Source organism: Onychostruthus taczanowskii, unplaced genomic scaffold (assembly GCF_017590055.1).
Source record: "Onychostruthus taczanowskii isolate IOZ18803 unplaced genomic scaffold, ASM1759005v1 scaffold437, whole genome shotgun sequence".
NCBI lineage: Eukaryota > Metazoa > Chordata > Aves > Passeriformes > Passeridae > Onychostruthus > Onychostruthus taczanowskii.
Window position 1 is genome coordinate 1 of NW_024501870.1, and position 14,304 is coordinate 14,304.

Here is a 14,304-nt window from a genome sequence, read left to right on the forward strand (position 1 = left end):
GAAAGACCTCCTGCCCAGTTTATGTCAACTGGGACGTACTGGGAGTGGTACTGGGCTGCACTGGGCGGGCCTGCAGCGGCGCTGGGGCTGTACTGGGATGAACAGGGAGGGACTGGAGGGGTTCAATGAGCTGTTCCCGCCTCTGCCTCCTCCCATTGGCTGAAGCTCCCGCCAATCACCGGCTGCAGCCAATCAGCACCCGGAAACAGGACCTGGGGGTGGGGCCTGGAGTAGGCGCCATTTTAGAGCTGTTTAGACTACAACTCCCGCCATGCACCGCGGCCCCATAGACAGTAATGGAGCCGGGACTACAAATCCCGTCAGGCCCCACGGAGCGCTCGTTATCCGCCTCCGTGTGCCCCATTGGCGCCCCCAGACCCTGCGGGAACCTCGAGTGCCCTCCGAGAGCCCACCCGGGACCCCCAAACGCCACACACCACACAGAGGCTGCCTGACACCGCTTTCGGGACTACAGGTCCCGTCATGCCCCGCGCCCCATCGAGCCTCATCACAGCTGGGCCTACAACTCCCATCATCCCTCGCGGCCACAGAGCCTCTCATGACCGAGCTCCGGCCCTAGGACTCCCGTCACGTCCCGCGCCCCAGAGAGATCCCTCAGCGCTCCCCAGGTGTCCCCCAAGGACTCCCGACCCCGCAGAACCCCCTCAGGTCCCGTTCCTAACCCCCAAGCACTCCGCCAGTTACTTCCGGGACTACATCTCCCATCATGCCCCGCGGTGCCCGTAGCGCGCCATTACCGCCGTGCTTCTATCTCCCGTCATGCCCTGCTGAAGCAGCGCCTCCATCTCCCGTCATGCCCCACGGCTCCATGGAGCCTCACTAAAGCAGCGCCTACAACGCCCATGATCCCCCGCGCCCCATAGAGCACCGTTATATCCGCGCCTACAACTCCCATCAACCCCCGCGCCCCACAGACTCCCGTTCGATCCCCACCCCCAGACCCAAAAAATCTCCAAAAACAGGAAAAAAAACCCCCCAATTAATTTGAACACCAAAACTCAAGAGCCTCTCGACAGCCCAACCCTTTAATAATTAAAATTTTTCCTCAGTTTAAAAACTTCCTTCCGTCCCATTTCAGCTCAGTTCATTCGCATCTCGATTTGATTTGATTCCGCCGCCTTCCTCCCCTCAGGGGCTTTTCGGGGTCTCTCACGGCGTGAGGATCTCGGGGCCCTCCTGGGGCTCCGGGGGGATTTTTGGGGTCGCTCAAAGCAGGGTCCGGCCTCGCTGCGTCAGTAAAACCCCGAAGCGGCGCTTGAGGGCCAGGCGGTGCCGGGAGAATTTATCATCGGGGGAGAAGCGGGCGGGATGGGCCGAGCGCGTGGGGACCCCGGCCGGGGACACCTTCTGTGGGGACGGCGCGTCAGGGGAGCCCAGAACCCCACAAAAACCCCAAAACCCGCCCACGGGACACGCAGAAACCCGAAATCCCCCCTCAGGACACTTAGAATCCCGAAATCTCCGCAATAATCCCTTCAGGACACCCGAACTGCCGAAATCCCCCCTCACAACACCCGAACTCCCAAAACCCGCCCCCAGGGCACCCAGAATCCCGAAATCCCACAACATTCCCCCCTCAGGACACCCAAATTCCCATTTTTGGACCCAAATTCTCCCTTTCTGGACCCAAATTCCCCTTTTTGGGTCCAATATTCCCATCTGAGCACCCAAATTCCTCCTTTTTGGATCCAAACTCTCCTTTTTTGGGCCCCAATTCTCCCTTTTTGCACCCAAATTCACCTTTTCTGGACCCAAATTCTGCCGGTTTTGAGCCCAAATTCCCATTTTTGGAACCAAATTCTCCCTTTTTGATCTCAAACTTTCCCTTCCTTGACCCAAATTCCCCTTTTTCAGTCCCAAATCCTCCCTTTTTGGACACGAATTCCCCTTTTTTGGATCCAAACCTCCCACCTGAGCGCCCAAATTTCCATTTTAGCCACAAAGTCTCCCTTTTTTCAGGCAAATCCCCCTTTTTGAGCCCAAATTTTCCCTTCCCGGACCCAATTTTCTCTTTTTTCGGCCCCAATTCTCCCTTTTTTTAGCCCAAATTCCCATTTTTTGGACTCCAAGTCTCCCTTTTTTAGTCCAAATTCCCCTTTGTGAGCGCAAACCTTCCCTTTTTGAACCCAAATTCCCCCTTTTTAGGCCAAATTCTCCCTTTTGCACACCAATTCTCCTTTTTTGGGTCCAAACCTCCCCTGAGTACCCAAATTCCCCTTTTTTGGGCACAAAATTTCCCTTTTTTGGACCAAAATTCCCCTTTTTGGGTCCAAACTTCCCATCCCCAATCTCCCTCAGGACACCCAAACTCCCTCGTACCGATCCCAAACCGCACCCCGTGCACCAAAACACCGCGGATCCCCTCAGATCCTTCCCCAGATCCCCTCCGAACGTTCCCAAATCGCCCCAAAATCACCCCAAAATCGCCCCGTACCCGCAGGGTGTAAACGCGCTCCCCGCGCTCGTTCTGGTAACACTGCAGGAACATGGCGGCGCCGACGGGAAACGAGGCCGGAAGTAGCCTCAGGCTAAAAGGGAAAGGGGGCGGGGTTTGTACAGGAAGTTGGCGAGGAGGATTATGGGAAATGTAGTCTCGGAAGGGAGCGGGGACTACAGCTCAACCCAGGGCATCCAATGGGAGCCGAGAGGGGAAATCTGGGGGACAAAGGGAAATTTTGGGGAAAAATAGTAATAATTATACAAATAATGAGCCATAATTATACAAATAGCAATAATTATCAAATTAGAAATAATTATAAAAATGGCAATAATTATAGAAATAGTAATAATTATAAAATAGTAATAATTATTAAATAGCAATAATTATAAAATATCAATAATTATTAAATAGCAATTATTATCAAATAAAAAGCAATAATTTTTAAAATAGTAATAATTATAAATTAGCAATAATTTTAGAATATTAATAATCATAAATAGCAATAATTAAAATACTAATAATTATAAATAGCAATAATTAAAATATATTAATAATTATAAAAAGCAATAATTAAACATATTAATAATTATAAAAAGCAATAATTAAACATATTAATAATTACAATTTAGCAATAATTTTTAGAATATTAATAATAATAAATAGCAACAATTAAAAATATTAATAATGATAGAGATCAATAATTTAAAATATTAATAATTATAAATTAGCAATAATTTTTAAATATTAATATTATTAACTAGCAATAATTAAATGTTTTTATCATTTTTCCTTTTCTCTGTTTCATCATTTTCTGCTTTCATCCTGTGGGTTGAGGACAAAAAATGGAATTTGGGTCAAAAAGGGGAATTTGGGACAAAAAAATGGGAATTTGGGCCAAAAAAAGAGGGAATTTGGGACACAAAAAAAAAGGAATTTGGGTCCAAAAATGGGAATTTGGGGGCTCAGGTGGGAAGATTGGACCCAAAAAGGAGAATTTGGGACTCAAAAAGGAGAATTTGGGTCAAAGAAGGGAAAGTTTTAGCTCAAAAATGGAGAAATTGGGACAAAAAAATGGGAATTTAGGTCAAGGAAGGGAAATTTTTGCCCAATAATGGGAATTTGGGCACTCAGGTGGGAATATTGGACCCAAACCCAGGAATTTGGGGACAAAAAGGGAGAATTTGGGCACTCAGGTGGAAGTTTGGCCCCAAAAAGTGGAATTTGTGTCCAAAAAGTGGAATTTGTGTCCAAAAAAGGGAGATTTGTGCCAAAAAGGGGGATTTGGGACCAAAAAGGAGAATTTTGGTGCAGAAATGGGAAGTTTGGGCTCAAAAAGGGAGAATTTCGGACCAAAAAAGAGAAATTTGTGTCAAGGAAGGGAAAGTTTGGGCTGAAAAAGGGGAATTTGGGTCCAAAAAAGGGAATTTGGGTGCTCAGATGGGAAGATTGGAACCAAAAAGGAGAATTTGGGACTAAAAAAGGAGAATTTGGACAAAAAAAGGGGAATTTGGGTCCAAAAAGGGAGAATTGGGACCCAAAAAAGGGGAATTTGGACGCTCAGGTTGGAAGTTTGGACCCAAAAATGCGGAATTTGGGCCCAGGAAAAAAAGACTTCGGACCAAAAAATGGAAATTTGTTCCCACAAAAGGAGAATTTGGGAGAAAAAAATGGTAATTTGGGCACTCAGGTGGGAAGTTTGGACCCAGACCTGGGAATTTGGGTGCAAAAATGGAGAATTGGGGCCCAAAAAATGGGAATTTGGGTGCTCAGATGGGAAGACTGGACCTGGAAATGGAAATTTGGGCCCAGAAAAAAAAAGAATTTAGACCAAAAATTGGAATATTGTGCCTAAAAAGGGGAATTTGGGTCCAAAAAGGAGAATTTGGGCCTAAAAAATGGGAATTTGGGTGCTCAGATGGGAAGATTGGACCCAAAAAGGAGAATTTGGGAGTGAAAAAGGAGAATCTGGGTCAAGGAAGGGAAAGTTTGGGCTCAAAAAGGGGAATTTAAGGCAAGAAAGGAGAATTTGGGAACAAAAAAGCGAAATTTGGGTGCTCAAGTGGGAAGATTGGGTCCAAAAAGGAGAATTTGGGAGTAAAAAAGGGGAATTTTTGCCCAAAAAATGGGAATTTGGTTCCAAAAAGGGAAGGTTTGGGCCCAATAAACAGAAAATTTAGTCCAAAAAGGAGAATTTGGGCCGAAAGTGGGGTTTGAGCACTAAAAGGGAAGTTTGGACCTAAAAATGAGAATTTAGATGAAGAAAAAAAGGGAGTGTGACCCTAAAAGGTCAAAGCAGGGAGGCAGGGGGGAAATTTTGGGGGAAAAATGAGATTTTGGTTCAAAAAAAGGAATTTGGGCTGAAAAATGGGAGAATTTTGGGCAAAAAAATGGGAATTTGGGGCCAAAAAAATGGGATTTGAGCACCAAAAATTCCCCAAAAAGGGAATTTGGGGCCTAAGAGGGGAATTTGAGCTCAAAAAAAAAAAGGAATTTGGGCAGCCAGTGGAGGTTTGGAAGCAAAAAGGGGAATTTGGGCACAAAAAAAGGAGAATTTGGGTCCAGAAATTGAAAATTTGGGCACAAAAAAGTGAAATTTGGGCACTCAGGTGGGAAAGTTTGGCCCCAAAAAGTGGATTTTGGGTCCAAAAATTGGAATTTGGGCCCAGGAAAAAGAATTTGGACCAAAAAATGGGAATTTGGACCAAAAAAATGGAAAGTTTGGTTTAAAAAAGGGAGAATTTGGGCCCGAAGGTGGGAAATTTGTGCCCAAAAAAGGGAGAATTTGGGCACCTAGATGAGGTTTGGACCCAAAAAGGGGAATCATTTGGGTCCAAAAGGGGAGAATTTGGGACCAAAAAGGAGAATTTTGGTGCAGAAATGGGAAGTTTGGGCTCAAAAAGGGAGAATTTCAGTCCAAAAAGGGGAATTTGGGACCAAAAAAGGGAAATTTGGGTCAAGGAAGGGAAAGTTTGGGCTGAAAAAGGGGAATTTGGGTCCAAAAAGGGAGAATTTGGGTCCAAAAAATGGGAATTTGGGTGCTCAGATGGGAAGATTTGCTGCGGTGCGTTTTGAGGTGGGGGCACCCTGGGGAGGTCCCCGGAGGGCCCCCTAGGCTGTGAGCTGGCTGGCAGCAGCAGGCAAGCAAGGAGACTCCACACGGCTTCTGAGGGTGCTGAGCAGATGAAGGTTTATTTGGGGTCCCAACCCCGGGAACAGCATTTATATATATTTTTATATATTTATAATATTTATATAATTTATAATTTATTATATATTAAAATTATATACTAAAACTATACTAAAAATAGAAAGAAAAAGATCCTTCAGGAGCTCGAAAGGACAAGAGTGGATTGATAACAAAAACTCGTGACTCTCAGAAAATCTGACACAGCCGGATCTATTAATTAGCCAATTAATTATTATTAATTATTTATTATTAACCAACTCACGCTGACCAATCACAGCTTCACCCGTTGGTAATCAATGCCCACACCCAGCAGGGAATTAATTGTTTACATTTCTTTTCTCAGCCTCCTCAGCTAGGAGAAAAATCCCAGCAAAGGATTTTAATGAAAATATCACGGTGGTGAAGAACTTTGTTGTGTGCTGGAAAATGAGATTATGAATGTAAAATAAAGCTTTATTATTATTGATTATTGATTATTGATTATAATGTAAAAGAAAGCCAATATTTTACCAATATTACAATTACCTTGGCTTGTCTGCTCCCTGCTGCTTGTTATGAATAATTCGTGCTGGAAAAGTGAAATTATTAATGTAAAATAAAGCTTTATTATTATTTACATTACACACATTTTAAATATTATTATTTAAATATTTTTATTTACATTATTTATGTAATATGTAAATATATACATATTTATTTATATTGATATTATATATAAAATAATATACGTACATATTATTTTATGTATATTAAAATTATATTCACATATTTTATGCATATACACATATTTTATGTATATTTATATTATATATGAAATAATATACATACATATTATTTTATGTATATTAAAATTATATTCACATATTTTATGCATATACACATATTTTATGTATATTTATATTATATATAAATATACATAAAAGATCATGTATATTATGTATTATGTAATATGTAAATATTTTTATTTACATTATTTACATTATGTATCTTTTACATTATCTATTATAATTTTTATAATAATTTATTATCATTTCTATAATTTATGAAATTATAAATAAATAAATAAATTAGAAAACATATCATTTATAATTGTTATAATTTTTATAATTTATAAAATTATAAATAAATAAATAAACATATAATTCATAGTTATTATAATTTTTATAATTTTAATATTTTATTATAATATTTATAAATTATCTCCCTGTAAGCCTATAGGTCACTTTCCCGTGACCTTGATGAGCCTACCTGAGCTATCCTGGCCACGGCGGCTGGATCTGCCGTGGTAGATGCACATCCATTCCCAGACAAATCCTGGTCACGGCAATAGATGCACATCCATTCCTGGACGAATCCTGGCCACGGCGACAGATGCACATCCATTCCCGGACGAATCCTGGCCACGGCAGCCGGAAACTGCTGCGATAGATGCACATCCATTCCCGGATGTATCCTGGCCACAGCGGCTGGAAACTGCCACGTAGACGCACATCCATTCCTGGACAAATCCTGGCCACGGCGATAGATGCACATCCATTCCCGGACGAATCCTGGCCATGGCGGCTGGAACCTGCCACGACAGATGCACATCCATTCCCGGATGAATCCTGGCCATGGCGGCCGGAAACTGCCGCGATAGATGTGCATCCATTCCCGGGATGAATCCTGGCCACAGCGGTCAGAAACTGCCGCGAGAGATGCACATCCATTCCCGGAGGAATCCTGGCCATGGCGGCTGGAAACTGCCGCAATAGATGCACATCCATTCCCGGAGGAATCCTGGCCACGGCGGCCGGAACCTGCCGTGATAGATGCACATCCATTCCCGGATGAGGCTTTGTCCAGAGAACGGACATTGCATGGATATGAAGAACTCCAGGAGGGGAAAAGGAACTCCGCCGCGGGCAAGAAAAAGAGTATAAAAATCAAACTTTGCCAGGCCTCAGTGGTGAACAGGGGATTTGGTGCCGGATCTGAGCTCACCCACTCCGATCCCGGGGTCGGCGCTGCTCTTTGATTGTTGGCGGTCGGGACTGTACATCAGTCGCACATAAATTTTATTTTTTTATTTAATTGGTTGGATCAATTTTTACCTATAACACACTGAACCAAATAGCGGCACCTGTGGTGTTTGTCGGGGTTCGCTGTTATTTGTCTCTGCCCCGACACAGGAAAAGTGGTTCTGGGTGTCTGCGGTTTCAAAGGATGAGTCTGGACTCTCAGGTTTTCGGTCTTCAATCTTGTTTATTAATTCTTATCTACAATATTTTCTCTCTACCCAGCCGAGGTCTGTTCAGCAGGACAGCCAAGTGCACTCACCCCCGCCCACTGGGCGGTTGTGTCCTTTATAGTGAAAATTACGTGTATCATATTTACCTTTAATTCCCAATACTTTTCACCCTTATAGACAAGTGTACCTTCACCATGAACCAATCCAAAAGTGCCAAGATCATCACACAAAATGGAAGACATGAAGAAGGAAGAAGAACCCAGGACTACGTCCTGAATCCTTCACCTTGTCTTCATGACCCCCCTGCACCTAATTTTCTAAAATCTATATTTCATCCAGTAAATACGCTATTCACACCCAAGAAGCTCTCATTTCCCCACACACAGATTTTTCCTCTTTAGATGGATCAAAGTCAAGACACCAGACACTTTTGGCAACATTCCAGAGTTTTTGAGCCCCCACAAGGGCTCCCCCGGTGTCTCTGAACATCCACAGTGATGTGTTGAGTTCCCACACAAATGTGCCATCATCACACAAAATGGAAGACATGAAGAAGGAAGAAGAACCCAGGACCACGTCCTGAATCCTCCATCTTGTCTTCAGGACCCCCCTGTACCTAATTTTCTAAAATCTATATTTCATCCCGTAAATACACTATTCACACCCAAGAAGCTCTCATTTCCCCACACACAGATTTTTCCTCTTTAGATGGATCAAAGTCAAGACACCAGACACTTTTGCCAACATTCCAAGGTCTCCGAGCCCCCCAAGGGTTCTCTCGGTGTCTCTGAACATCCAGAGTGATGTGTTGAGTTCCCACAGTGTTTTCTCCCCAGAGATGCTGTTCAGTGCCTGTGGTTGCAGTTGGGCATGTGGGGACAATTCCAGGCACATCCCGAGCTCTGATGCTTTGAGGGGGTCACTCCTCAGGCCTTCCTGAGCTGGAGAAACCTTTGAGGTGAGGTGAAGAAAGGAGCAGGTCCTGATGGAGAGTTTTTAATCCAGAGTTTTTATTTTGGTGGCACGGCTTCTGAATCTTGCAACAACTCCAACAGAACTCCCGACTGCGCGGGAGTCGGGAGGGGAGGGGAAGGAACCCAGGGAGCACCAACCAGGTATGAGGGGAGGGGGTCTCAGGTGAGAGGGACACCTGGGTGGGCCAATGGCCCCCCCGGGGATGGAGAGCATCCTTTGAACCTGCCAATCACTCAACGCTCCCCTTGCAATTTCTGGGTTGATACACAGTGCCCAGCAGGGGTCAAGGGTGGACAAAGGAAAGGTGATTGACACCCCACCTGGGGAAGGAAATTGCAGGGAGAAACCAGGGAAACTGAGGCAAGCCATGACATCACAGGGCAACAAGAGTGATTTTCATCCTTCTGTGGAAGTGAGTATTTTCCAGTTGCCGGGGTTCTGCTACTGGTCCTTTTATTCTGCCAGCCCGAGTCCATCCTCGTTCCGCGCTTCGTACGGCTGATCCAGGGGTCAGCAACACCTGGAAGTGACCTTCCCTTTGGGGGTTAAAGGTCGGTATTTCCGTGATTTCACCATTACCCAATTCCCAGGGTTGACGTTATGAATTTGGAAATCGAGGGTAGCTGTTGTAACCCAGGACACCCCTCTGGGTGCCCTGGATGGCTCGAGCACCTGGCAGGAAGCCAAAGACACTTGGGATTTCCATCCTAACCCATGGAGCAAATTACCAACCTTGTATGAAGAATCATAAGTCACAGAGGTTTAAGTAGCAGAATAGCAGTTGTCACAGGGCGAAAAGTAGAATTTTGGGATTTTTAGAAGGGGGTTTGGAGTCCCAAGATGGAGGGATTTGGGCATTCCCTGTCCTTTTTCTCTCTCCTATGGTCTGGGTGATGCTGGCACATTTGGATTGGGCTAAAGTAGAAGTAGACAGTCTAACATAGGCGATAGGTATTGGAAAATAATTGTAAATAAAGTTCACATAGTTTTTAGTATAAAAAGACAACACCAGCCCAGGGGTGGGGAGTGTGGCCTTGACTAGACCTGCAGATCAGATCTCTGCGGGTCAGAGAAAAAATATTTTAGATAATCGACAATAAAGAACCTTGTGAACCAGAGCTGAAGAATCGGGACTCTTTATTGGGCCAGTGGGCTGGGAAAAAGAGACTCTCGGGTCATCCCAAAAGCAGAAAACCCGAGAGGCAGCAGTCTGAGGGGTCCTTCCCTTTTCCCCAGAGTTCCTCTGGAGTTTGTGTTGCAGACAGGACGTATTTTTGACACTGTCCTCCCCTTCCTCATGCTATTGGGAAAAGTCAAAAAGAGTAGGCCAAACATCATTTCACAAGGTGAAAATTTTAAATCTGATCCCAGCTGTGTTCTAATTCGTCACAAGGCGAAGGGCAGGCACTTGATCCGTGACATTTTGGTTTCAGTCATCACTTTAGTCACAGCTCTCTTGGGGCTAAAGTAGAAGTAGACAGTCTAACATAGGCGATAGGTATTGGAAAATAATTGTAAATAAAGTTCACATAGTTTTTAGTATAAAAAGACAACACCAGCCCAGGGGTGGGGAGTGTGGCCTTGACTAGACCTGCAGATCAGATCTCTGCGGGTCAGAGAAAAAATATTTTAGATAATCGACAATAAAGAACCTTGTGAACCAGAGCTGAAGAATCGGGACTCTTTATTGGGCCAGTGGGCTGGGAAAAAGAGACTCTCGGGTCATCCCAAAAGCAGAAAACCCGAGAGGCAGCAGTCTGAGGGGTCCTTCCCTTTTCCCCAGAGTTCCTCTGGAGTTTGTGTTGCAGACAGGACGTATTTTTGACACTGTCCTCCCCTTCCTCATGCTATTGGGAAAAGTCAAAAAGAGTAGGCCAAACATCATTTCACAAGGTGAAAATTTTAAATCTGATCCCAGCTGTGTTCTAATTCGTCACAAGGCGAAGGGCAGGCACTTGATCCGTGACATTTTGGTTTCAGTCATCACTTTAGTCACAGCTCTCTTGAGAGTTTGATCCATCCTTTCAACCCGCCCCAAACTCTGTGGACGCCATGGAGTGTGTAATTCCCACTTTAAGCCTAAAGCTTGCACCATTTGCTGCAGTATTTTTGAGGTGAAATGTGTTCCCCTGTCTGAGTCAGTGTGATTTACTTTTCCACATCTGGGAATGATTCCTTCTGGGAGAGTTTTGAATTCCACACTGGCGGTGGCTTTAACTACTGGCACCGCCTCTACCCAACAGGTTAAGTGGTTACAATTGACAGTAAAAGATTTTAAAATCATAGAAAATTCGGGGAGTTAGAAAGAAAGCTAGGCTTAGTAGGCCCTGGGAAAATATTAAAAGTAGGCCCTGGGAAAATGTTAAAAGCAGGCCCTGGGAAACGTTAGGCCTTGTGTTTGCCAGATCATGTGAAATTGCACCTGCGTAACCAGTGTATGATAAATTATATAATTGTTAGATGTGATGATTGTTTAGTAGTTAAATTTAATTATTGTTTAACCGTAAGAAGAATCATGAGAAAACTATGTTCAAGGGTTTGAGGGGGGATCACGAGAAAGCTGTGCTTGGATGAAATCAATGCGTACAACAGAACAATGTAAGTTTAATAGTTAATATGCAAGTTACATAACGATAGAATATAAAATGTTCATCCCGAACCCACAGCGGAGTCAGATTTGGGTCTGTACCCCTGACACCCAGAGCTCTTCAATAAAAGCACCTGTATATAATAATTCTGTGATTATGTTTTCCTGAACACTGACACAATCACCCACAAAAATTTTCCCTTTTGCACCTGGGGGAGTTCAGTGAAATCTACCTGGATGCTTTGAAAAGATTGTAAGGCTAGTTCTCGCCTCCTTGGCGGGCTTTCCTGATGACTTGTGTGTTTACCTTCTGGCACATCGCACATTTTTCAGTTATTTTTTGGCTATTCCACAAATTCCTGTGCAGGCCCAGTTTCTCACTCAGCGCTTGGGTACCCAGTGAGTTTTACCACGGGTAAAAATGCTTTCTAATATTTTCCTGGCCAACGGTTTGTTTAAAAGCCGCTTCCTGTCAGATAACGCCTACTTTTCTTTATAGGCTTTTTTTTGCTCCTGTTTCCAGGAATTTATTTTCCTCCGTTTCGCTGAATACTGGTATATCCTGAATTTCTCTAGTAGGGGTCAGTGCCATCATCATTTATCTGTAATTAGCACCAGATCATCTTTGTCTATTAAAATTGCTTCATGTTTCAGCACTCGAGAATCAGTGAGACACTTCTTAGCTGTCTGGTTCAGAATTCCAATATTTTAATATTTCTAATATTTATTTTGCTAACATGCTGCATGGGGGGGGGGGGGGGGGGGGGGGGGGGTGGGAATAGTTAATGGAAAAGTGAATTTTCTGTTTTCTTCTATTAGTAAGGCAGTGGAGGCCACCCCCTGCTAACAGGGACTATAAATTTTGACAGATAAGCCACCGGTTTCTTGGGCTAGGACTCCGTGGGCTGCCCTATTTTCCACATCTACAAATAGGCAAAAAGACTTACCTAGTAAAGCAGGGACTCTAATTAACTTCTCTTTTAAACTTTCAAATCTCTGCTCATCTTCTTTCTCCCATGTAATTTCCTCTTTTACTAATTTTTCACACAGGAATTCAACAGCTTGAGTGTACCCATCAATCCATATCCTACAATATCCCAATAAGCCCAAAAGTTTTATGATTTTCTTTTTAGTTTTTGGCTGGGGGAGTGAGGTTATTCCTGTGATCCTTTCAGGATTAAATCATCAACTCCCCAGGCTTCCTATATGCCCCAAGTATTTTACTTCATTTTCCACAAATTGACGTTTTTCTTTCGATACTCAAAGCCCTTGGTTTCCCCCAAAAAATTCAGTAATGACATGGTGAATTCTCAGACTTTTTCCTCATCCTTCCCTGAGAGAAGCAAATCATTGACATATTGGGTAAGTTTTGCCTCTTGTACTTTGGGGAAACGTTACTTCTTCTAAGCTTGTCCAAATAGGTCAGGGGATCCAGTAAATCCTTGGAGTAATTTGGTCCATCTGAATTTTTGTTTTTTTCCTGTATCTTCCCATTTTAAAAGCAAATATATCTCTGCTTTCTCCTGCTAGGGGACAGGCCCAGAAGGTATCTGTGAGGTTTATCCCACCGAACCACCGATGCCATGGGGGAATTTTACTCAGTATTTTTCAGGGATTGGGCACCTCTGGACACTGATCGATAATTTGTTTATTTATTTCTCTCAGGTCTTGGACAAACCTGCATGTCCCATTTGATGTTTTTTACTGCTAAGATGGGGCTATTGTGGGGAGACACGCACGGTTCTAAAGTTCCATCTTTAATCAATTCTTGAATTACTGTTTGCAACCCTCTTCTCCCTTCTAAAGAGAGTGGGTATCGCTGTAATCAAATCGGGCAATGTAAGAGCCTGAGATAGAGATGCGGGACTCCAGGTGGCTCTTCCAAATGCAGTTTATTACATCCAAGGTGTTACAGCAGTCCAGGGTCGTGGGCGACAGAGCCTGTGCCTACAGCTGTCAGCTGCATCTGCAGGCAGGCCTGGAGACCCCGAGTTTAGGTTACAAATGCATTATATACTTTTCTTTACTGAGCATCTTAATACAATAGAACCAATCTATACCTTAGCTTTTATCTATAGCCTATCACAACTACTATAATTACCATATTCATGTTACTATTCTCCAATCACTAAAAGTTAGTACATTACAGTTTAAGCTAGAAGTTGTTTTTCAGTTTTCTTGAAGTGGAAAATTCTGAGACCTTTTTTCTACTTGCAACATTTGCTGACTTGTTTGCCTGTGCTATCTTTCTGCTCGGTAAAAGCATCTTCTTGTTTGAGGTGGGTTTATCCTTTGCTCTAAGTCATAAAAAACCCCCTTCTAACTAACATACCCTTTGCCTCCTTGGTTATCCAGTGAGACTGGCTCAGCAATTCTTTTCTTCTATATCAAAATTTACTTCCATCTCTATTCCTTCCTCAGCTTCTACATTCAAAAATCTTTCTGTCAAGCATACATATTTGTGAGACTTTCTTGTCAAACTTTCATCCTTCCCAACAGGGCAATCTGTAGCAGTTATTTTGATTATTTTAAAGGTTATGTTTAATTTCCCCCTATTTCCTGGCTTGGCCCAATCTGCTTCCTCAATTTGTTTTTTGTCTTCTTCCTTTAATTGGAGGAGTTTGACTCCCATTTTCTCTCCCTCTGGAAGCACCTTGATACCTAACTGCACTTGCAAATCCCTTCCCAGCAAATTACATCCTGCCCCTGGTATTTATAAAACACCCCCCATTCCTTTTTTTTTTTTTTTTTTTTCTCCCTCAACTATTAAATTTTTTAAAATTGGTGCTTTAAATCCTTCTCCTTTTGACCCTGCTACTTGAATAGTTTTTTGGCTTTTTTCACATCCTTTTGAAATTTTACAG

At 43.4% G+C, this 14,304-nt stretch overlaps 1 protein-coding gene across 1 annotated transcript; it reads right to left on the reverse strand.

Annotated features, from left to right (window-relative positions):
* Window positions 1-1,032: 1,032 nt before the first annotated feature.
* NOP10 (NOP10 ribonucleoprotein) lies at window positions 1,033-2,565 on the reverse strand. Its single transcript, XM_041414053.1, has 2 exons — window positions 2,456-2,565; window positions 1,033-1,368 (listed from the first exon to the last, which is right to left on the reverse strand). The coding sequence occupies exons 1-2, from the start codon at window positions 2,507-2,509 to the stop codon at window positions 1,228-1,230; spliced, it is 195 nt and encodes a 64-aa protein (XP_041269987.1). The 5' UTR covers window positions 2,510-2,565; the 3' UTR covers window positions 1,033-1,227.
* Window positions 2,566-14,304: the final 11,739 nt, after the last annotated feature.

What these genes read in the sequence shown, in the direction of transcription:
- NOP10 (XM_041414053.1), bottom strand. Translation starts at nt 2,509, where the DNA reads ATGTTCCTGCAGTGTTACCAGAACGAGCGCGGGGAGCGCGTTTACACC. An exon ending in AGCGCGTTTACACCCTGCGG is followed by an intron (nt 1,369 to 2,455) that starts GTACGGGGCGAT and finishes CCGTCCCCACAG; the next exon opens with AAGGTGTCCCCGGCCGGGGT.